A 24,465-nucleotide genomic window follows, 5' to 3' on the forward strand; every position below is an offset into this window, starting at 1 on the left:
GCATGTTCTCCCCGTGCCTGGGTGGGTTTTCTCCGGGCACTCCAGTTTCCTCCCACATCCCAAAAACATGCGTGGTAGGTTGATTTAAGACTCTAAATTGCCCGCAGGTGTGAATGTGAGTGTGAATGGTTGTTTGTTTCTATGTGCCCTGCGATTGGCTGGCGACCGGTTCAGGGTGTACCCCGCCTCCTGCCTGAAGATAGCTGGGATAGGCTCCAGCAGCCCGCGACCCTAGTGAGGATAAGCGGTAAAGAAAATGGATGGATGGATGGTTATTCTTTGCATGTTTTCATACGATTAGGTGAGTGTTGGTGTACAGCGGCTGAAATAAGTATTTAACACGTCACCATTTTCCCTCACTAAATATATTTCCAAAGGTGCTATTGACATGAAGATTTCACCAGGTGTTGAAAACAACCCAAGTAAACCATACATACAAAGAAAGTGGAACACATGCTCAGAAATTAAGTTGTGTATAATAATGTGAAATGACAAGGAAGAAGTATTGAACACATGAAGAAAGGGAGGTGGAAAAAGGTATGGAAAGCTAAGACAACACCTAAAATATATCAATAATCAAACAGCAATCCAGCCCCTTCTCAGTGCAAATGAATATCAGCTTGTTCAGTCCTAATTGATGACCTACAAAAAGGTCTCATTGCCAAGGTGTGAGTCAAGACACATTTTATGATGGTTAAGAGCAGAGAGCTGTCTCAAGACAATTGCAAACGATTGTTGCAAAACATAACGATGGCACTGGTTACAGGTGCATATCTAAGCTGCTGAACATTTCAGTGAGCACAGTTGGGGCCATAATACGTAAGCGGAAATCCAATCATACCACCATAAATTTGCCTCGATCCGGTGCTCCTTGCAAGATTTCTGACAGAGGAATGCAATGAACAATCAGAAGAGTTGTCCAAGAGCCAAGGACCACCTGTGGAAAGCTTAAAAAAGACCTGGAATTAGCAGGTACTGTTGTCACAAGGAAAACAGTGAGTAATGGACTCCGCCGCCATGGCCTGTAAGCACGGTCACCACGCAAGACCCCATTGTTGAAAAAAAAAAAAAAAGCATGTCAAAGCTCGTTTAAAATTTTCTTAACAACATTTGGACAGTTAAATATTTGGAGAATATAGCATGGTCTGATTGAGCAAAATCGAACCGTTTGGATGCCATAATGCACACCACGTTTGGAGGCGAATTCGCACTGCACATCACCCTAAAAATACCATACCAACAGTGAAGTTCAGATGTGGGAACATGATGGTGTGGGGCTGATTTTCCGCAAATGGTACTGGTAAACCTCACATTATTGAAGGAAGGATGAATGGGCAAATGTACCGAGACATTCTTGACAAAAATCTGCTGCCATCTCCGAGGATGATGAAAATGAAATGAGGGTAGACATTTCAGCAGGATAATGATCCAAAACATACTCTCAATTGGTTTCAAACAAAAACGATATAGCTGCTTGAATGGCCCAGCCAATCATCAGATTTGAATCCAATCGAAAATCTATGGAAAGAACTGAAACGCAACGTCCATAGAAGCCCACGGAACCTTCAAGATTTGAAGACTGCTTGTGTGGAGGAATGGGCCAAAATCACACCAGAGCAATGCATGCTCCTAGTTTCTCCACACAGGAGGCGTCTTGTAGCTGTCATTGCAAACAAAGGCTTTTGTACAAAGTATTAAATAAATACCAGTTAGCGTGTTCAATACTTTTTATCTGTGTCATTTCACATTGTTACACACAACTTAATTTCTGATCTTATTTTGTCTGCTTTCTTTGTATGTATGAATTACTTGGGTTGTTCCCAACATCTGGTGAAATGTTTATGTGAATGAGACCTTTGGAAATTTATTTAGTGAGGAAAAATGGTGATGTAAAATACTTATTTCAGCCGCTGTATGTTTTATGGCAACTGCAACACAATTTTATACTGCGCCATTTTTTCCCCCCTTTCAATTCACTATTGGGATTTACCCCCCACCCGTAAAAATTGGAGTTGCCTAATTATCACATACAATCATTTCTAATTACAATGTGTACGAAGGCAGCAGGTAGCAGTCACGTTTGGCCAGAAGCTGCAAAAAATGCTGGCAAAATTAATAAAAAAATCAAGAGTATAACCGCATAATCAAACTGAATTTACAAATATACATGAATTATTTGAAAAAAATGCACATTTTTGTCCACATAAACTGAATGAAAAACTGAATGTCAATGACAAAGTTTGAAAGAAGAGGATGTCAACGCATGCTCTTATGGTTGAAAGTGAGTGGACATAATTATCTTGTTGTGGCAATTTAATAGAGCTCACCTTTGCTTTGCTATCTTGGGCAGACATGTAGCCTACACACATGCTTTCTGTGGTGTGGCTCCAAAGAAACTCCACTGTGCAAAGTTAAGAACAAATGAAAACATTGATACAATATTGCATTTTGATCGTAAAACAGAATACAGTTGATCATATAATGACAAATGACATATCATGGTACTGAACTCAAGCAATAGTAACGAAACTCAGTTTATAGTTTGCTCAGTAAGCCCGCTGTTGTAAATTTTACAAAAAGGCTTTTTTAAAAGTCCCAGGTAGAGAAACCAGATCCACCAACATAATCATCCAAATTTAGGCACATTCAGAAGGTCTGCTTGTTTTAAGATTAGCATTTGATTCCGTAGTGGGAGGTCTTCATGAGATCTGAGATGAAGGGTGTGAAACTGGAGCCTGATTGTATAAGTTAAAAAAGACCACCCGCCAGGAAAGACACAGCGAACCCCCCTGACCCCCACTAACTCAACTTACCCCTTCCTTCTAGCTAATTGTCCAATGATAGATTTTGAATATTAGCAATCTTTGTCTAACGTTAGCTGAGGCATGGAATCCAAGTGTAGCCAGGAATGAAATAGCCCATGTCTCACCGAGAGGACCCTGAACATTTGGAGACGACTGAGGTTCTGCACATCTGCAGCACCGCAAGAGAATTACTCCACCCAAAACTCGATCTTCGTTGGCCAGAAAGGGTGAGCCTGAACGTACAAAGAGTAATATATTTTAGTGACAAATCTTACCCTCCTTTGTCACAAGTTCCTCACAAGGAACAAAGAATAGGAGACAAAACAAATCTATTGATTTCATTATGATGATCCTTCGGTGCAAATTAAATAACTGAATGCAATCATACTGTTGTGATGTATTTAATTTGCAGAATGTAAAATAAAGTGTCAAACACTTGTGTGTAGTTTCAGTAAAAAAATATTGATGGTTGTATTTATTCGACAACTCGAAAGGCTGATGTTTGTTCAAATATCATATAGTCTGAGTGAGAGGCCTTCACATTATAGAAACCATTACTGAAGCGAGAGCGGGATTTATGGAGCACTGTTTAAAAGGGGGGAAGAAAGAACAGCTGATAACTTAAATTGGTTTCATACAACTGGTCCAAATGTGTCAGTGTTCTAGATTGTACCGAGCCGAAGTGGTACAGTGTCATGGTCACCAGCTGAGTACACAAAGCTAAATGTTATAAAACGGAACACTTCTTAGAACACAACAAATTACACTTTCACATGAACATTCAATAAAATAAAATTCTAAATGATCTTCAGCGGTCAACCATGATGTTTGGGACATTTATGGGCCGAGTTGAAACAGTTTAAACAAAATATATTTTTTTTAAAAATCAGTGGATCACAACACTTTTCTTTCGATTCTGGTCTTCCCGACGGGGGCTACCCAACATCTGTTTGTTACTAGGCTTTACACGATCAGGGTTTTTGGGGCCGATCACCGATTTTAAAAAAAACATTACCGAACACCGATCCGATCACAAGATGGAGCAATGTGTCTATTTAAATGACTTGTTCATTTACCGTATATACTTGTGTACTGTATACAGAGTATCTTCAAAAGTATTCTCTAGCATTTTAGACAAAAGGTAAAACATTAATGACCTCTCGGGGGCATTCAAGGATTAGCCAATGACATAAGTCAGTTTTCAGTCAGGTCAAACCAACATTACAACATGACGGAAATAATGGGTGCTAACTTAGTGTAATTAAATTAATTTATTGTAATTAAATTACTTCGCACACACCAAAACCTTAGAGCATTATTCGACAGAACGCCGGCATGTTTACATACAACCGTTTGTCACCTTAATTAATCACCTTTTGTTGCCTGCTTGCGAGCCGTATCACATTAAAAGTACATGAACAACCTCAAGCAATCTGTGAATGAACATCCTCTCCCGAGCATCGGTGATGACCACCACACGTTTTTCCTTATTTTATAATTTTTTTCCGCCCCCAGACAATAAATTTGCACGATCTATTGTTGTTGTCATCACCATGGTAACGAGTGTATCCGGTCGCATTTGAGTTGACAAGATAAACCCCAGTGATAGTAAAAGACGGGATGCGGTGGTATCGGAATACAAGATTTTATTGCAGTAGTCTGACATAGTGCAATTGTGAAAGACCAAATTTGACTTGGGGTCTGATCCAGGCATTACGTGTTGTCTGCCTCAGATGTGGTGTCTGCCCCACACCCAGAAATGCAAACACCAAAGGCGTGAAAAAGGTGACCAAAAAAAAAACATTGTAGCGGGGCAGTCTGTGGGGGATCCCCCGGGGTCCGGCAGAGAATGTTTTTGATTTTAACATAAATTAAGCAATCTGGAAGACTGAAGAGTACAATAAGGCAAAATAAATACAGAAAAAAACATTTATTTACACCGCTCAAGTACACGATGTACAAATTTAGGATTAAAATTAAATTTTCCTCATTTCTTTGCTTTTTTTGTTTTGAGCCAGGCCCTTCTCCACCTGCCAGGCCCTTCTCCACCTGCACCTGATGCCTGCTTCAAGCTGTGGTACATGAATAGCATCCTCCTATTTAAGCACTCTCGTTCTGGAAAAGAATTGACTACAATCATTGTCTGTTTCACTTCATTTTTCACAATTACCAACTTCAAAGGCTAATCCAAATGCATCCTCCAGGATAATATTAGGTACACTATTTTTCTGTTTTTATTGGCCATTGCTAAATTTGAAGTTAGTTAATTCTGTGTCGCTTAATACATTTAACTTTACCATCTGTAAACTAATTACATAAATGTAGGCGGGTTTCCTAATTAATACAAGATGGACTAGCGGATCAACTCTTGTCGTCGAAGTTACGTGTGCTGCGCTATTCCACTGGGACCACAACCAAGGCCACCACCCGCAGCACCTCAACGCGAAAATACAAAAGACCAGTGCAACGAATACGACACTGGCTGATCTGATGAGCAGAAATGTTGCTTAAACGTATGAGTAGCAATAGAGGATGTCCGCTCCAGAGGTGGGTAGAGTAGCCAAATATTGTACTCAAGTAAGAATACTGTTACTTGACAATAATGTACTGAGTAAATAGTGAGTAACTTCAGATTTTTTTAAACCACAGCATGAACATCAATAAAAAAAAATAATAATAATAATTACAAAATAAAATGCAAATTCTGATGTTGCTGTGTGTGGGCGTGTGTGTATGCACAGTCAAAACATCTATGATTTACTGCATGGTGTTTTTTAAAGTTATAAGTGAGCTGAAATATCCACATATGGGCAGACAGTGGCAGACAAATACTACAATACATGAAAGCTGTTGTTTTTGTTCGTCCAAATGTAAACACGACAAGTTGCGCCCCATTGCCTCGCTTGCGAAATAGTTGATAAATAAGCAACAATTGATAAATAAAAGTAGCGACCGACATTTAGATCATTGTAATGATCACAGGCGGAACCCCAGGCCGATGTGCCAGCATATTAGTCCGCCGCGGAGTAATATTCAAAAATTACATCTGTGTGTGGATGGCAGATGTTTGGAATGGATCTAGCTGCCAGCGCTGAAGGAGTACGAAACAGCCTATGACGACAGCGACGGCGACCCCCCCATACCCAGAAAAACTCATCGGATCTGTACGATTCACGGAAAAGGCCTATTTTGAATTAAAAACGGCGAATTTCGCCTAAAGGTGACTGATTTGCATCTTTTAAAAAAACAAAAACTAAATTATTATTGACGGTCAGATATTTACAGTACTACTTCAAAAGACACGCTACAAGGCTAAAAATAATTCACATATACTGTACACGATGGCAACGCGAAGTAAATATCCTTTGCGGAGCAGATCAATGACGTCATTGATTGGATCGGCGAATTATGACACTAAAGCCGATCAGCATAAAATGCTAATTATCGGCTGATACCAATCAAGCAGATCAGATCGGTGTTAAGTCTATTTGTTACATCTGTTTATTAATCCTATTAAAAAAATATTGTTTTTCCACCAACTCATTCTTGGCTGACAAATCTGCATGCATATACAATCACTGGGAAATGTTATTGAAAGCTACATATGCGCAACTCACTGATGAACTTGTTTTGCATAGCTTCCAGCAACGCCTGATGGGCATCTTCTGACTGCATGGAAGCGGAGCATTCCCGTGCCAGCATGGTGCGAATCAGATGCTCTCCACAGCCTGCATGAGACACAAAATCACATCTGATGACGTTAAAACACATTTATTAGCCAATGTACAATGCACTTGTAAGGGTGCTTCTACTAACTGTGTTCAAGTTACAATTTTATGGAAGCATTTGGTCTCCAGATAATTCATATAAATGGTAAATGGACTTCACTTATATAGCGCTTTATCGACACCATCACAGTGCCCAAAGCACTTTACAAAGCCTCACATTCATCCACTCACACACACATTTAAACACCAATGGGCGGCTGCTGCCATGCAAGGCGGTGACAGGCCCACTGGGAACAAATTAGGGTCCAGTGTCTTGCCCAAGGACACTTCGACATGCGGACAGTCGCAGCCGGGATTCGAACCAATGACCCTCTGGTCACTGGACCACCCGCTCTACCTACTTAGCCACAGCCGCCATTCAGCTCGTTATCAAATAAAAGCTATTTTACTGTGTTGCTTATGTAGCACAAAACTAGAGTAAACAAAAATGAATTATTATAAATTATTATTATTATGGCACCACTGACTAGCAGTAGGGGGTTGAAATGAAACAGATGTTGGTGAACATGAGTGACCACCTGCCAATTGTAACACTCACAACTTTATAAAGTCTGACACATTGTATATTTTGCTATTCTTAAATTCCCAGAAAACAAATCTGCGGGTTACATAAAAGCTGTGTATAAAACAGGGTGTGAACATGTTCTTCTTGCCAAAGCTCTGAATTATTTTAAAGCTGTTCGCTCTTGTTGCATGTGGTTACGGTATTATGTCTAAGGAGTGAAACAGAAACAAACTGCAGACTTTAAGCAAAGGATCTATAAAAAGCGTCTCAAATTACAATGTACAGCTTTTAGGCAAAATATTGCAGGTGTGTTTTTTTTATACGGAATATCTGGGATAATATGCTACTTATAGTTAAATACCAAAGTTAAAAACAGAACATTTGCGTTTTGTTGCTGCAAAGAAGAGGGGAATATGAATGCAGTCATCTGTAGCTTCACTCATACTTGACCTGAAAACAAGACATGGTATAGAAAATGTGTTAAACCTCACTGAGGTTATTGCTATGTTGATTTTGTAAACAAAAAATGAAAGCCCCATAAAATATCAAGTAACTACAACACAACTAAGTACAGTTCTGTAACTGTGGAGAACAGATGCCTGGAGCAGTGCAAAGTTATTTTCTAATGAGAGCAGAATGTCAGATTGGGCAGGTACGCGGGTATTCTGTATTGTAAAGCGCTGTAGGGTTGAACTGTAAAGCGCTCAATGAGTGATCATGGCAACACAAACACAGTTGAACTACAACTGCAGCACCACCAAAATAAAATGACGAAAATCCACGAGTAGACCACGACAGCCAGCAGCAGCAGCAAGAGCAAACAGTGACAATCTGTTCTTTTAAGGGCCACAACAAAGTACAAGTGACATATTACAAATCAAAACACAACAGAGGAGCAGGCCGTGAGGGACCAAGTGAATGACAGAGGGTGAGGATCAAACTCCTCCAATGTCAGAATGAAAACTATTGTTTTTCCTCATTCTTTTGATGGGGCTGGCTTTCATGCTCGGGAAATTGAAAACAGGTGATGTACTGGAACACACATTATACTCTCCATCCCCATAAGGGAAAGATCTTTAGCCAACATCAGAGACTAGGCCACATTATAGGGAAAGAGAGGATGTGGTAGAAACACTGTACTGTATAATACCATGCCTACACTTCATAAACTTTGATACTGCATTAACAGTGGGACGTAACATAAATAAACCATTTTACTCTTATTTCATCTAAATTTGTTACAATTAATGGAGGGGATTATTAATATTTTGATATCAGGTTTTAAGACATTTTTGGTGAAACTAACAAGCCACAACTCTTTCAGCTAAGTTGTGTATGAGGAGACAAAGTCATTCTAAGACTAGCTCTAAAAGATAAAGATGGCTGTGTTTGAATGAATCTGTATTGCCACATTATACGGAGTATGTACCGGTATGTAACCCTCCCAGCAGAGAACGGGCCAATTGCACAGTTACCACAAACAACAGTTCTACCAGTTTGAATATTTGGAACAGTATTTGATAAAAATGACACAGGTGTAGTTTTTTATTAGACATTTATATGGATAAAATTCAAGAAAGCTGGAAATCTAGCCTCTATTGTGCTGCACTCCAGTGGCTATACACATTTTTAGCCATAGGGGATGACCCTTGTTGAGCGTCACTGTAAATTCAATGAGTCTTGCAAGGCACCTGGCCTGCAGATGACCAACAATGAGCAGAAAAAGATGACTCAATCGTCCGAGGAAGTGACTGATGAAAATCACTCAGCAAGAATGGTTGGAGGTCATCGGAAAGAATTACCAGGCTTTTTAAAGCTTGAATCACTGGGGCTAAATAACAGGCTCAAATAGAATATCTGGTTCTGATTCATATTGTCACTAAAACAAAATGTGGGGCTTGTGATAAACGTTAAACATGACAGAAGAGGTACAGACTAATGCACAAAGTACAGAAGGTTGCAGTTGTAGATGGAGTGAAGTGTTATACCTGAGGTACTCACTGCTGTAGAGTAGGGGTTCATGTTACATGCATTTTCAGCCCAGCAACCACATCCATAATGAGCAGCCTGAGAAAAGAAGCAAAAGTAGAGTATTAAAAAGCTAAAATCGCTGTTAATATCGCACAGTTTTTGTGCAAGTTCATGCTTCATTCCTGCAAACTTCAAACTCTCTAAATACATCTTCCTGTCCTTATTTTTTAAAAGAAAGGGTAAAATACCAAATTTATTTGGTTGAAACAGATGTGGCCATAGTTGTTTTTTTTTTCAGTGACTCAAATTTTGCGTTGTCACCAATTTTACATTGGTGCGTAAGCATTTTTAAACAATATTTTTACAAATTTTCCACTATATAGTAAAAAAAACAACATATAGGAAAACTAAAAAGTCCAAAATGTCAGTATTTACCAGATACTCACAAACAGTTGTCATTTCGTAGTCTAATAACATAGCCACTTCTTGCTTAAATAAGCTCACATTTGAACAAGTTTGTTAGTTCAATGTAAATTACTTTACTAAAAATCGACAACCTCTATTACCTGGCCAACCCTGCCTGGATGTTTCATTGCTAGACCTCCACTGGACACCGCTGCAGCTACGTTGCCTTGCAGGTCAACGACAACAGCTCCAACAGTGTCAAGGCACTCCAAACCATTTTCCTACACCACAGGAAACGATTAGCAGCAAGAATTGCTTGAAAATTGTAAAAAGCATCTATCTGACTGTTGATCCAGCTTGAACAAATGGTCTGTACAAATGGTGTGGTAATGATCAGCCTGTTCCTGTGATGCTTCATAGAAACTACAATACAATTACTCATTGAGGAATTATATAACAAGGAAGCGTTTGGAGAGAGGCTGGTATTTTTGAAAACTACACAAGTACTGCATTAGAAATTGATTATGTACTGTATTTGACGAGCATTGTATGAATCACTCTTTCATGCTCTTCAAATTTCATTCATTATGACTAGAGTCCTCCCTGATTGCAGTTTGCCTCAGGCATGATTTGCTACAATCATCATGAGGCTGCAAATCAAGCCATTAAGACAACGGCGTGTGATGCACTTCTAACCCCAGCCAGAAACTAAAGTATTCATTGGACAGAATGAATAAAGTCAGAAAAAGGCAACATGTATGTGTCATATATGCACAACAAAATTCAAGTGTTCAAACAGCCTCAACATCATAAGGCACTAAAGGCAGATGCAAATATTTGGGCTCAATAGACAGAGGGGCCAGGCCATTCAAAGATGAAGTACAAAAAATAGAAAAAAGATACATGTGAAAGTAAGACTGTATGTACAATTAGTTATTATACATAACATCGATCCATCTATCCATTTTCTATACCACTTATCCTCATGTGGGTCCTGAGTGATCTGGAGCCTATCTCAGATGACTTCAGCCGAGAGGTGACGTAGAATCTGGACTGGTCGCCAACTCAACGCAGGGTACGTTTAGACAACCAACAATTCACACCTAAGGTCAATTTAGAGTCTTCCGTGAACCTAAGATGCATGTTTTTGGAACGTGGGAGGAAGCCAGAGTGCCTGGAGAAAACCCATGCAAGCACGGGGAAAACATAGTACTTCACACACTAAGGCCGGAGCTGAGATTCAAACCCCAAACATCAGAACTTTGAGGCATATGTGCTAACTAACCACTTCCACTGTGTTGCATACTAAAATTTTTATATTGGAAAATCTCAGAAATATGAGAACATTTTCTCATACTATATTCTCTAAAAATGTACTGTATATGAATTTGAAATTCATGTCCCCCTTTTGTTCACTTGTGTTACAGCCAGACAAATATATTTAATACAGTATATACCATAGGAAAAAAAATAAAAATGAAAATATACAAAAAGAAAATGAAAAAGACCATCTACAGTTTTCTTTACATTTAAAAATTATATATTCCAGATATTTAAACTTTAACACAGGTCAATTTTGAAGCAGGGATAATCAATTAACCAAACATAGGCAAAAAAAAAAGAAAAAACATTGTAGGGGTGTCTGGTGGGGGAGGGCGGGGGGGGGGTCCCCGGGCCCCCGCAGAGAATTTTTGGGATTTTAACATAAATTAAGCAATTTGGAAGACTTCAAGCAGAAAAACATTTGTTTACACTGCTCAAGTACATGATGTACATATTTAAGATTAGAATTAAATTTGCCTAATTTCTTTGCTTTTTTGTTTTGGCAAACTTGAGCCAGACCCATCTCCACCTGCACCTGATGCCTGCTTCAAGTTGTGCTACATGTATAGCCTCCTCCTATTTAAGCACTCTCGTTCTGGAAAAGAATTGACTAAAATCATTGTCTGTTTCAAGTTATTTTTGTCTATTACCAATTTCAAAGGCTAATCCCAAATACATCCTCCAGGAAAATATTAAGCATTTTTTTTGGCCATTTCTGAATATGAAGTTAGTTAATTCTGTGCTGTGACATAATCCCTAACATCTAGCGGATCAGCTCTTGTCGCCGATGTTACGTGTGCGTCACGGTTCCGCTGGGACCACAACCTCAACACGAAAATACAAAAGACCAGTGCAGCAAATAAGACACTGGCTGATCTGATGAGCAAAAAATGTTGCTTAAATGTTAAGACTAACAATAGAGGATGTCCGCTCCAGAGGTGGGTAGAGTAGCCAAATATTGTACTCAAGTTAGAGTACTGTTCCTTGACGATAATGTGACTCAAGTAAAAAGTAGTCCTCCAAAAAATTACTTGTGTATGAGTAAAAATCTATGTGACAAGTGTACTGCATCACCCAATCACTTATTTCAGCGATTTGCGACATCATGACACAATAGCTTAGCAAATAGCTTCACGCTTTTCCTACCCACTCCTCGTCCTCCCTTCATGGCAATGTAAACGATATGAGTAAAGGCTTCTTTATACTCGCGCGGATGACGACCGCGCTGACGTCACTGCGGCTATCCCGCACGCAGTTTGCTTTTATACTCGAGCGCAACCCACGCATGCTGTTTTGAAAGTGTGTTGCAGTTCTCCTCCAAATCGGGGGTGTCGCTACGGCTGGTATTGGCTATGCCACAGCGTGGAGTTTTTTCTGTATTTTGTGGCCATTTTCGGTAGCCGCTTTCACTTTCCTTTCCGTAACGAGGAACAAAGCAACAACAATGGCGACCATGGAAGAGTCTGCTAGACCAAATGGACCTAGATGACCACATGATTATTTAATTATGCTGCAAAATCGATCGAGAAGGCGGCGGCGTAGGTGCTATGTGGAACCGGGAGGAACGCTGATTACGTCATTACAGCATGTGACTAAAACGGACCAATCACGAGAGATGGTCTCCGCGGCATTCTACGCACAGCAACAATTTTTGCCGTGTGCGCGTCAAACTACGCAGAGGGGTCACGCGGGCCAATTCGTCAGTCACGTGATGCATTGTGGGCGTTGTCGGCCGCGCGACAGCGGGAGTGTAAAGAGGCCTTAAGAAGCATGGTAAGAAGTCTAGTTTATTCGCTGCCATGGAGGTGATGATTAGTTACTTACAATGTGTTGACACTGGACAGAAAGAGAACTTTTGCCTCAGCGGCTTGGCAGCCGGGGGCATAATTAAATAGCGTGCCCCAAGCAGCTTTTTCCCCTCTCTTTTGTTTTAAACAATATGGTGTTTATTTCACAAAAATTCATTTAAGAAATTGTCGTCATGGTGGCCGGACACAGCGCCGCACTGGCCGGTAACGTCCGGTGGATTCCGCTCCCCAATATCTGGAACAATCGGTGTTACGGCCGTAATGATTCAGCACTCAGTGATTTCGGTAACAAAATACGAACGTTCCGTGACATTTGGCAGCTCTGATAATACTTGTTCAAGGGAGGTACGATTAGCAACATCTGGCAATGGAAGTTCAGATGGTATAGTCAATTTTACAAAATTAACATTAAAAATAAGACTCTCCCACTCTCTTGTGTGTGGGTAGCACCACTTATGGCTTGGGAGCACAATTACTATTCGCTCAGCTGGTTTTTAGCTCAACTCATCAAATCAGTCTCCAGTGGAGGTCTTCAGTGCACTAAAATGTTGCACTAATCACTATCAACAAATACGGTCTGCTAAATCCATTTCTTTCGTGGAGCAACTTGAGCTCTCATATAGTAGAACACAACTCACCTTTTGCACATTATTAAATTTCTTCTCGATCAAAAACGATATTACATGTGGTGGTTTGTCAGTACATATGATTGTCTTTTTTTAGGCGGATGTGCTAACAACTCGGTCACTGTGGCACCCTAGAAATTGCCATATTATTTACTGGTATTCCATTAGTGTAGCAGTAACTGTACAATAAGCAAATTTTCTTATATGTCCAATAATGTAATGTAATAAGAATCTTATATGCCAATACTTCAATTCTACTCACATTTCCACTTGATTGTCTGCTTTTCTTTGTTTGATTATGTCCTGTGTCCATTTTCTCAGCCAGCTCCATCTTTCTTTTGTTCCGCTTATATGCAGATAAACTGAACTCTAAATTAAAAATATATATATACATACAGTAAATATATATACACACACATACATATAGTGGGTACGGAAAGTATTCAGACCCCCTTAAAATTTTCACTCTTTGTTGTATTGCAGCCATTTGCTTGAATCATTAAAATTTTTTTCCCCTCAATGTACACACAGAAACCCATATTGACAGACAAAAACGGAATTGTTGAAATTTTTGCAGATTTATTAAAAAAGAAAAACTGAAATATCACATAGCCATAAGTATTCAGACCCTTTGCTCAGTATTTAGTAGAAACACCCTTTTGAGCTAATACAGTCTTTTTGGGAAGGATGCAACAAGTTTTTCACACCTGGATTTGGGGATCCTCTGCCTTTCCTCCATGCAGATTCTCTCCAGTTCTGTCAGGTTAGATGGTGAATGTTGGTGGACAGCCAATTTCAGGTCTCTCCAGAGATGCTCAATTGGGTTTAAGTCAGGGCTCTGGCTGGGCCATTCAAGAACAGTCCCGGAGTTATTCTGAAGCCACTCCTTCGTTATTTTAGCTGTGTGCTTAGGGTCATTGTCTTGTTGGAAGGCGAACCTTTGCCCCAGTCTGAGGTCCTGAGCACTCTGGAGTAGGTCTTCGTCCAGGATATCCCTGTACTTGGCCGCATTTATCTTTCCTTCAACCAGTCGTCCTGTCCCTGCAGCTGAAAAACACCCCTACAGCATGATGCTGCCACAACCATGCTTCACTGTTGTGACTGTATGTACAGGTGATGAGCAGTACCTGGTTTTCTACACACATACCGCTTAGAATTAAGGCCAAAAAGTTCTATCTTGGTCTCATCAGACCAGATAATCTTATTTCTCACCATTTTGGAGTCCTTCAGGTGTTTTCTAGCAAACTATCATGTCTTGCACTGAGGAGAGGCTTCCGTTGGGCCACTCAGCCATAAAGTCCCGAGTGGTGGAGGGCTGCAGTGATGGTTGATTTTCTAGAACTTTCTTCAATCTCCCGACTGAATCTCTGGAGATCAGCAACAGTGATCTGTGGGTTCTTCTTTACCTCTCTCACCAAGGCTCTTCTCCCCCGATTGCTCAGTTTGGCCAGATGTACAGGTCTAGGAAGGGTTCTGGTCGTCCCAAACGTCTTCCATTTAAGGATTATGGAGGCCACTGTGCTCTTGGGTACCTTAAGTGCAGCAGAATTTTTTTGTAACCTTGGGCAGATCTGTGCCTTGCCACAATTCTGTCTCATGGGAAAGTCAAAGGAAATCAGGGTAGGGATATCAGGAAGGGAATTGCACAAGTCTGGTTCATTCCTGGGTGAGCTGTTCAGGCAGTTCCTTTGACCTCATGATTCTCATTTGCTCTGACAAGCACTGTGAGCTGTAAAGTCTTACATAGACAGGTGTGTGGCTTTTCTCATCAAGTCCAATCAGTATATTCAAACACAGCTGGACTCCAATGAAGGTGTAGAACCATCTCATGGGTGATCAGAATAAATGGACAGCACCAAAGTTAAATATACGAATGTCACAGCAAAGGGTTTGAATACTTAAGGCTGTGTGATATTTCAATTATTCCTTTTTAATAAATGTGCCAAAATTTCAACAATTCAGTTTTTTTCTGTCAATATGAGGTCCTGCGCGTACATTAATGAGGAAAAAAATTAATAATGAATAACAAATGGCTCCAATATAACAAAGAGTGAAAAATTTAAGGGGGTCTGAATACTTTTCGCAGCCACTGTAGATATTACACACAGACACACACACACACACACACACACACACACACACACACAAGGGTTGTAACGATTTATTCATTATATTGATCTGTGCTCGGCTAGTTAGTCTTCCGGGAGAAAAATAAATACTGATTTAAAAAAAATATTGATTTAATATTGATATAATTGATTGATTGAACATTGACTATTGAATAAAATATTTGATTTCCATCTTTTTCAAAGGTTATCAATCAATTATATCAGTATTAGGAAATAACACATTGGGTTTACACATGGCAGACTTTATATGGAGGTGTGTATATGTTGTATTTCAAAGAAACACACTTTTTAATTCTTTTTACTTGCTTTATTTTTCAATTAGCACACAGCCGTTAGCATTCCCTAATGATAACTTCTTCTACAGTGCTCAATTCTTCTTCGTCTCTTTCTTCCTCATATCCCGAAATCTAGACATTCCTCTCCATAAGCGCCCCTAGTGGGTGGACCGAGGCATCACAGTATGTGTTTTAACACTTTATTGAAAAAGATGTCAGACAGTCTGGTGGATGGCAGATGAGAAGACAGCGAGCAAGAAATTATCAAAAAAGATGCGTGTGAGTGACTCGACTCACCCTGCATGTTGAAGCCTTTCAAGCTCAGTAGCTTAGCTCGCTAACATAGACGTGTTTGTGATCAATACATCACTCGAAATCAAGTGTTAGTGTAAAGTGCTGTGAATGTGATTATTTCAAAATGTGTATAGTAGAAATGCTGAGAGCATTGCTGAATGGGCCACAATAAATATTGTAGCTTTTCAAAGAACGACAGTAGAATACGAGGACGGGGAACTTGGTTGATCAAAGCAAATCGAGCGACGTCAACTACTAGACGCTATTTCCATGTCGCACTTCAAGCAGGTTTGTCACTTGTTTATTAGGTCCATGTATTATTAACACTATTCCTAAAGACTTTTCCTTGTGTAAACCTCACAGTGCTTAATTTTTAGCCATTATAATTTCACTGTTTAGAACAGGGAGTCTCAAACCATTTGGGTTTTGGGACTCCTTAAAGTGGAGACATTTTTCGAAGACCACTCATAATTCGAACACCAATTAAACATCTCTTTTTGAGGAAAAAACTAGCGGAACCAGTAAAATCATAGCTGAAATAATATAATAAATTGCCGTTCCGCTTTGTTTTTTTGCAAAGCAATGAAAGTACTGAAAAAAGGAAAATCTTTGTATTTAATGACCATAATTACATTTGAGAAAGAAACAACAGGAATCTATGAAATTTCACCTGCACTCTCGAGTATGCATGTATTTATTCCACAGTCACATTGGTTGAATTTTTTGCTAAAAGGTTACTGAATCGATGTCAAGCCACTGAATCGTTTTGGATTCTATCATTCTAAATGAACCAATATCGCCCTTCAATCGAATCAGCAACCGTGAAACAAATCGAAACACTGCCAAAACAAATCGTTACCCCCCTAGCGTATATACATACCTACAGCTGAAACCAGATGTTTACATACACTGTATAAAAGGACACACACACTTTTTTCCCCTCACTGTCTGAAAAGAAATCAGACTAAAAATTTCCTGTTTTAGGTCAATTAGGATTACCCAAATTATTTCCGAAATACCAGAATAACGAGAAGGATTTTTTGGGAGGTAATTTCTTATTACTTTCTTCAAAGTCAGGTTTACATACAGTAAGATTATTATGCCTTTAAATAACATGTGATGATGTCATTTCTTCTGAAGCTTCTGATAGGTTTATTGACAACGTGAGTGAATTTGAGACACACCTGAGGATGTATTTGAACTAAGCACACCTGAAACCCACTGCTTCTTTGTGTAACATCATGGGAAAGTCAAAGGAAATCAGGGTAGGCATATCAGGAAGGGAATTGTGGACTTGCACAAGTCTGGTTCATTCCTGGGTGCAATTTCTAGATGCCTGAAGGTACCACATTCATCTGTTCAAACAACTATATGCCGGTATAAACACCATTGGAATGCCTAGCCATCATACCGCTGAGGAAGGAAATGGGTTCTGGGTCCCAGAGATTAAAATACTTTGGTCCAAAATGTGCATATCAACCCAAGAACAAAAGCAAAATACCTTGTGAAGATGCTGGCTGAAGCTGGTAAGAGTGTCATTATCCACAGTGAAAAGAGTACTGTATCAACATGGGCTGAAAGGCCACTCTGCCAGGAATAAACCATTACTCGAAAAGGAACATTAAAAAGCCAGATTACAGTTTACAGATGCAAATAGAGACAAATACCTTAATTTTTGGGGACATGTCCTGTGGTCTGACGAAACTCAAAATTAATTGCTTGGCCATAATGAGCATCGCTACGTTTGGAGGAAAGAGAGGGAAGCTTGCAATCTTGACAAAACCATCCCCAACGTTGAAACACCAGTGTGGCAGCATTATTTTGTGGGGTTGTTTGCAGCTGGGGCGGCACAGTGGCCGACTGGTTAGAGCGTCAGCCTCACAGTTCTGAGGACCCAGGTTCAATCCCCGGCCCCGCCTGTGTGGAGTTCTCATGTTCTCCCCGTGCCTGCGTGGGTTTTCTCCGGGCACTCCGGTTTCCTCCCGCATCCCAAAAACATGCATTAATTGGAGACTCTAAATTGCCCGTAGGCATGACTGTGTATGCGAATGGTTGTTTGTTTCTATGTGCCCTGCAATTGGCTGGCAACCAGTTCAGGGTGTACCCCGCCTCCTGCCCGATGACAGCTGGGATAGGCTCCAGCACGCCCGCGACCCTAGTGAGGAGAAGCGGCTCAGAAAATGGATGGATGTTTGCAGCTGGAGAGACTCGTGCACTTTATAAAATAGATGGGATCATGAGGAAGCTTCTCAAGATCTCTTGCATGTACGAGCAAGGCGGCCAACAATATGGTCAGGAGGAATGGGCCAAAATTCCTGCCACCTACTGGGAGAAGCTTGTGGAAGGATATCCAAAACATTTGACGCAAGTCAGACATTTTAAAGGCAATGGTACCAAATACTAATGAAATGTATGTAAACTTCTGACTTCTGAAACTTCTAAGTAATGAAAATTTGTCGTATAATAAATAAATAAATCACTAATTATTCTGGCATTTAGCAAATTCAGTGAAAATAATTTGGTAACCCTAATTCACCTAAAAAAGGTAAAGTTAGGTCAGATTTCATGTCAGATAGTGAGGGAAGAAAAACATATATTTTTATATAGTGTATGTAAACATCTGGTTTCAACTGTATATGTACACTCTCATTTGTCTGCCACCACACCGAGACTCACCTGTGTGGAATCTCCAGTTACTTTCAGCTCTTACGAGATTTCTACTTCAGAACAGGTGTAAAAATACTCACTAGTGGCCATTTTCTCTGAGGGGCAGGGTGGGACACCATGGCTAATGGCCCAGTCGTGTGCTCCCCGTCCCACTAAAAAACTGGCAAAGAAATCATTGATATTGATCAAAAACTAGGAATATAGTATAGTCACAATACAGACCAAGTAATTTAGTATCATGATATTCACCAGGGTGGTATTCTGCCAGCTGAAAGTTTCCCTTTCTGTGCTTCACTAAGCAGGCGATGTGCAACTAAGACAGGATTCTTAATACCTGGAAGGAAGGTATGTATTAGAAGTGGATAAGTGAGTCAGTGATTTTATACAAATTTATGATAATAAACCGCTAATAAATTTCTTACACTAGTTCTGTGACAATATTGAATCTAGCCCATCCCCTGAGTGTCTCAAGACACATGTACAGTATAGTGTAGCAGTATTAAATATATTCTATTGCATGTAACAACTTACCACTAATAGCACCTACAGCTCCATAATGCAGTGATTTCCCATCCATGATACTGGCGTCACACTCTATTTCCCCTGACAAGTTAAGGTTGGAGCCCATACCCGCATTTGTAAAAGGAGAGTCCTGAGAAAACAGAATATGCAAACTATATTTGACAACGGTTTACCTAAAGAATCTCAAGGCTCAGTGCTCATTTTTGGCTTGTTCCATTGCTCCTAGTTTATGATGTTCTTCAACATGAATGACAAAATAGTTGGCTTTTCTCCCTGCATTCCTGATCGTATTTTTTAAAAGCTTTTAATGAATTTATCATACTTTTACTAACATGCAGTTTTTGCCATGAAATGTATGAATAATGTCTAATGTATTGACAATATTTTGTAACCAACTTAAAAAGAAAATGCTCATGACAAAGTAATTAAATAAGTGTACCTTCTTGGAGCTGCAGAGTTCATGAAATGTATTGTTCTTTTGCTTTTTTCCAACCCTTGCCTGTGGAAAATGATCCCTTCCATCAGGGTTGTCAAACGTATGGCCCGCGGGCCATGTCCAATCCGGCCCGTGGGGAATGAGATCACATTCACTGCCAGGTACTGCACTGCCACAACTTTTGTTTTTATGTAAACATTTAAAATGATGGATAACTTAATGGTGCACGCTCACTGATTCATAATCAGTGATGCTGGTAACTTGTTACAAACACGTTACTCCCAGAAAAACAAAAAAACAACAACAACAAAAACGCCATTTTGAGTAACGAGCAAAGTAACGAGTTACTTTTCCTGGAAAAGTAAACAGACTACTAAACCAACAGTAGCTACTTTCGCATCATCAATGTCTCTCACCAAATAATAACTTGTTGTTGGTGATTTGAACAAAGAGCAGTCCAGCTGTGCAGAAGCATTGAACTGAGAGGACTCTTTTTTTTTCAACTGGAAGAAAGCAATTGGGAAGTGATTGTTTATTACACAATGCACAGTGACGGCGCAGTACCATAAAAGTGCCAAACTATTTTTGTTATTTTGCTTAGTAAAAAGTGTATTTGATTGTTGTTACTTTTTATTTACACATGAAGAATACAGTTTTACTGGCATGTTAAACATGCAATGCACTGTGGGTTAATTATTCATACCTAAGTGCGCGGTCATAAATCGGTCATGGAGGGTAAGGACTGACTCACTGAAGGACTTACAATACTTGGCTTAAATAATATTTACAATGAAAAGTGAGATCTTTCAACTTCGTCTGGAGTCCGGACTGTGAGCTGGTTTAACGCACTACACAGCTGACGTCATGTAGTAAGAAAAAAAAGTTTTCTCGCTCTTCGCATCAAAATTACTGTGGTGGGAGCAATGGTGTGGGTGTGGGTGTGTGTGTGTGTGCTTACGTACACGCACGCACAAACCCACGCACACACACAGTTGCTTTCATGGACCACAATCGACTGTGTACTGAGAATGGTGCGCTTGTTTACGTTTAGGTACTTACTGTACTGTGTTGGTATGTCAAGTCTGCACTAAGTTGCTGATTTAATGTGGTTTTAACTACACTAATATTAAAGTTGTTGGTTCATTTTGATTACATCATTCTGTAACTTGTGCTTCAACATTACAAAGTAATGGGTACGGTTAAGTTAATGCTTTTTTTTGTACTGTGGATAAGTGATATTCCTGCCACTTGGCAGGTGCTGAAAGTAACTAAAAGTTACATTTTTCTAACTTAGTTACTTCTGAAATCAAGTAATCAGTAAAGTAACTAAGTTACTTTTAATCTCAAGTAATCAGTAAAGTAACTAAGTTACCTTTTCAAGGTAACTGTGGCAACACTGTTGAAATAATTTTTGTTAAAATTTTTAGAATGTTCATATGATTTGCAACAAAATTTCCAACAAGATAATCATCAGTAAATGTGAACATTCTCCAAATGGACTTGAAATTATTTTTTCCCAAAACAATGGGGAAAATTTAAAAATAGTTGTTATTTATGGGGCGGCACGGTGGACGACTGGTTAGAGCGTCTGCCTCACAGTTCTGAGGACCGGGGCTCAATCCCCGGCCCCGCCTGTGTGGAGTTTGCATGTTCTCCCCGTGCCTGCGTGGGTTTTCTCCGGGCACTCTGGTTTCCTCCCACATCCCAAAAACATGCATGGTAGGTTAATTGACAACTCTAAATTCCCTGTAGGTGTGAATGTTAGTGTGAATGGTTGTTTGTTTGTATGTGCCCTGCGGTTGGCTGGCAACCAGTTCAGAGTGTACCCCGCCTCCTGCCTGATGATAGCTCCAGCACGCCCGCGACCCTAGTGAGGAGAAGCGGCTCAGAAAATGGATGGATGGATGTTATTTATGGATTTAAGCGACAAATATTCTGGTCCGGCCCACTTGATCAAATTGGGGTGAATGTGGCCCGCGAACTAAAATGAGTTTTGATTCCCCTGCCTTACATCATCCAACAGGATATGTGTACAAGAATGGGCAATTTAAGAACACAAAAGCTTTTTTGAGAAAACATATGCATGTCTTAACTTAAATGTAGCAGTTATTTACACTTATGGTGTTTTAGATGTTTTTTTAGTAGTAAATAAAAACAGTAAATTAAAATAACCAAAGCTGAATCAACAAACCAACCTCAAGCTCAACCAATGCTGCAGCCACAGCTTCAACTGCAAGGGCCCCTGCTTTGAGCTGGTCCACAGCCTGCAAATGACAGACACTGATACTTTGTCATCAGTTTGTGCTGGCATACATGAATTTGTATGATACTGGGAGAAAGGATATTTAGTGTAAAGTTAAAGTGCGAATGGTTGTTTGTTTGTATGTGCCCTGTGATTGGCTGGCAACCAGTTCAGGGTGTACCCTGCCTCCTGCCCGATGATAGCTGGGATAGGCTCCAACACGCTCGCGACCCTTGTGAGGAGAAGCGGCTCAGAAAATGGATGGATGGACATCAAAGGCAGAACAATTAAACAATATCTGTCACCACAAATTTGTACACCTTCACTGACTGTGTCTGAACTTTTTCATTAAGCTTTATATATTATTCATTAAGAAATTAAGGGAAAAGGTCAAAAAGTGAAAGATGATACTGAAGGTAGGTGCTTGTTTAAAGGGTGTGTGCACTGTAATTTATTATTATTTGAAAGTATGGAGTAATGTTAAATAAACAGGAGAGTGTGAGATCTTGATGCAAAAACATCTGAGAACAAATGTGACAATATTATTGAAATGTGTATTATTTAGGCTTTACACGATCAGGATTTTTGGGGCTGATCACTGATCAGCAAGTTTAAAAAAACGATATCACAAGATGGAGCAATGTGTCTATTTAAATGACTTGTTCATTTACTGTAGATACTTGTGTAGTGTATACTGAGTATCTTCAAAAGTATTTTCTAGTCAGTGTGAGATCTTCTTGATGCAAAAAAAGTATGAGAACAAATGTGACAATATTATTGAAAAGTGTATTATTTATGCTTTATACGATCATGATTTTTTAAGTTAGCACCTAACTTAGTGTAATTAAATTACTTCACAAACACCAAAGCTTTAGAGCATGATTCGACAGGACACTGGCAAGTTTAGTACAACCGTTAGTGCTAGCACTAGCTTGCTAGGCTACATCACCGTTTGTTGCCTGCTTGCGAGCCGTATCGTATTAAAAGTACGTGAACATACCTCAAGCAATCCTTAAATGAACATCCTCTCCTGGCGCGATCCATTGTTGGTCATCGCCATGGTAACGAGTGTACCCGGTCGCGTTTGAGTTGGCAAGATAAAGCCCAGTGATCGTAATAGACGGAATGTGGCGGTATCAGAATACAAGATTTTATTGCAGTAGTCTGACATAGTGCAATCGTGAAAGACAAAATTTGTCTTGTTGTCTGATCCAGGCATTACGTGTTGTATGCCTCAGATGTGTTGTCTGTTTTTTTTGTTTTTTTTTACATAAATTTATTGGCTGTCAGATATTTATAGTACTCCGTCAAAAGACACGCGACAAACCTAAAAATAAACTAGCTTTTGGATTCAAATATACACGATGTACACAATGGTGATGCGTAGTAAATGTCTTTTGCAGAGCCGATCAATGACGTCATTCATCAGATCGACGAATTATAACATTAAAGCACATCAGCCAATCAGCATAAAATGCCAATTATCGGCCGATACCGATCAAGCCGATCAGATCTGTGCAAAGTCTAGTATTATTCAAAGGATTAAAACTAAGTACTCTCTCTTTGGATATTTTCCCCTTCTCTATGTAGGAAATTGTGGAAAGGATTCATGCATGTTGACAGGAGTACACTTACTTGCTGGCAAGCTCTTTTGCATGCATGCTTATACTCCTTGGCCTTGGATTCCGAATGGTAACCTGCTCCTGAAACAACATGAAACAAAAGAAATTGTATAAATGTGATTGATCATGAATTACAAAAAAAAAAATTACCTATTAAAAGAATGACTAAAGAGAGGCAGTCTTTGTAAGATTCCATTCTATTTTGTCTCTATGGAAAGAGTAATGTTTAGTTATATTACAACACGCTTTATTGACCCAAAATCTATAGCTCTATTTTCTATAGTACTTGTTCTGATTAGGGATGTTGGTCGGCTGGAGCTGAGCTAAATTTGGGCGAGAGGCCGGGTACATCCTGGACTGCTTGCCCACCAATAGCAGTACACATATTGACAAACAACCATTAACACTCATTCACACATATGGACAATTTAAGGTCTTCAATTATCTTAACATTTATATTTTTGGAAACTGGAAGGAAGCTAAAGTACATAGACAAAACACACTCAAGCACGGGAAGAACATGCAAACTCCACACAGGAATGCCGGGCCGAGATTTGAACCCTGTACCTCAGAACTTTGATGGAGATGTGCTAACCACTAAATCTACTATTTCAATTACTTTTGGTAAACAAGTTAATGGAGTCCATACAACTTACCTGCATGCACTAAAACAAATCCACCGACACCTGATTTGTAATGGTTGGTTGATTCCTGTTTGTTGGGCCATGAATTGTCTTTGTATAAAGTGTATTGTTGCTCTTCAGCAGACTTTTGTAGGCTTTCCATAACCCCTGCATAACTTGACAAGCCTATCGTGGCCTATCATCTGCGTGTGAGGGAAACATTTTGAAGGCACACCTGTGAAGACATAAGGCAAAACAGACGGCACTATTATGTCACCTCCAAAATTAATTTACCAGGTGTTGATATTTTGAAAATGTGACAGCGGGATAGTGAGCAGCCTTTTCGTGGTGAACACGTAGTGCTAGTAGTGCAAGTAATCCAGCGGTGGTAGTCAGGTCCAACAGGGCCTTCTCTGCTAGCATAA

The 24,465-nt window shown here is 39.7% G+C and overlaps 1 protein-coding gene across 10 annotated transcripts in view; it reads right to left on the reverse strand.

Annotated features, from left to right (window-relative positions):
- The window catches only part of tasp1 (taspase, threonine aspartase, 1), a 68,516-nt gene that overhangs the window by 39,784 nt on the left and 4,267 nt on the right, over positions 1 to 24,465 (reverse strand). For 3 of the 10 annotated variants that reach the window (XM_061790560.1, XM_061790556.1, XM_061790558.1), the window contains exons 3-14: positions 24,074 to 24,275; positions 23,431 to 23,498; positions 21,749 to 21,817; positions 19,127 to 19,247; positions 18,845 to 18,929; positions 18,676 to 18,755; positions 13,493 to 13,599; positions 9,635 to 9,754; positions 9,086 to 9,164; positions 6,422 to 6,532; positions 2,930 to 3,037; positions 2,328 to 2,401 (exon numbers count right to left, since the gene is read on the reverse strand). In XM_061790560.1, the coding sequence (XP_061646544.1) occupies positions 2,328 to 2,401; positions 2,930 to 3,037; positions 6,422 to 6,532; positions 9,086 to 9,164; positions 9,635 to 9,754; positions 13,493 to 13,599; positions 18,676 to 18,755; positions 18,845 to 18,929; positions 19,127 to 19,247; positions 21,749 to 21,817; positions 23,431 to 23,498; positions 24,074 to 24,203 (1,152 nt within the window). In that variant the 5' untranslated portion in view covers positions 24,204 to 24,275. Of the gene's footprint in view, positions 1 to 2,327; positions 2,402 to 2,929; positions 3,038 to 6,421; positions 6,533 to 9,085; positions 9,165 to 9,634; positions 9,755 to 13,492; positions 13,600 to 18,675; positions 18,756 to 18,844; positions 18,930 to 19,126; positions 19,248 to 21,748; positions 21,834 to 23,430; positions 23,499 to 24,073; positions 24,276 to 24,465 lie in introns of those variants that run through there. The other 7 variants (XM_061790564.1, XM_061790561.1, XM_061790566.1 and 4 more) reach the window with 5 other exon arrangements.

Source organism: Phyllopteryx taeniolatus, chromosome 11 (assembly GCF_024500385.1).
Source record: "Phyllopteryx taeniolatus isolate TA_2022b chromosome 11, UOR_Ptae_1.2, whole genome shotgun sequence".
NCBI lineage: Eukaryota > Metazoa > Chordata > Actinopteri > Syngnathiformes > Syngnathidae > Phyllopteryx > Phyllopteryx taeniolatus.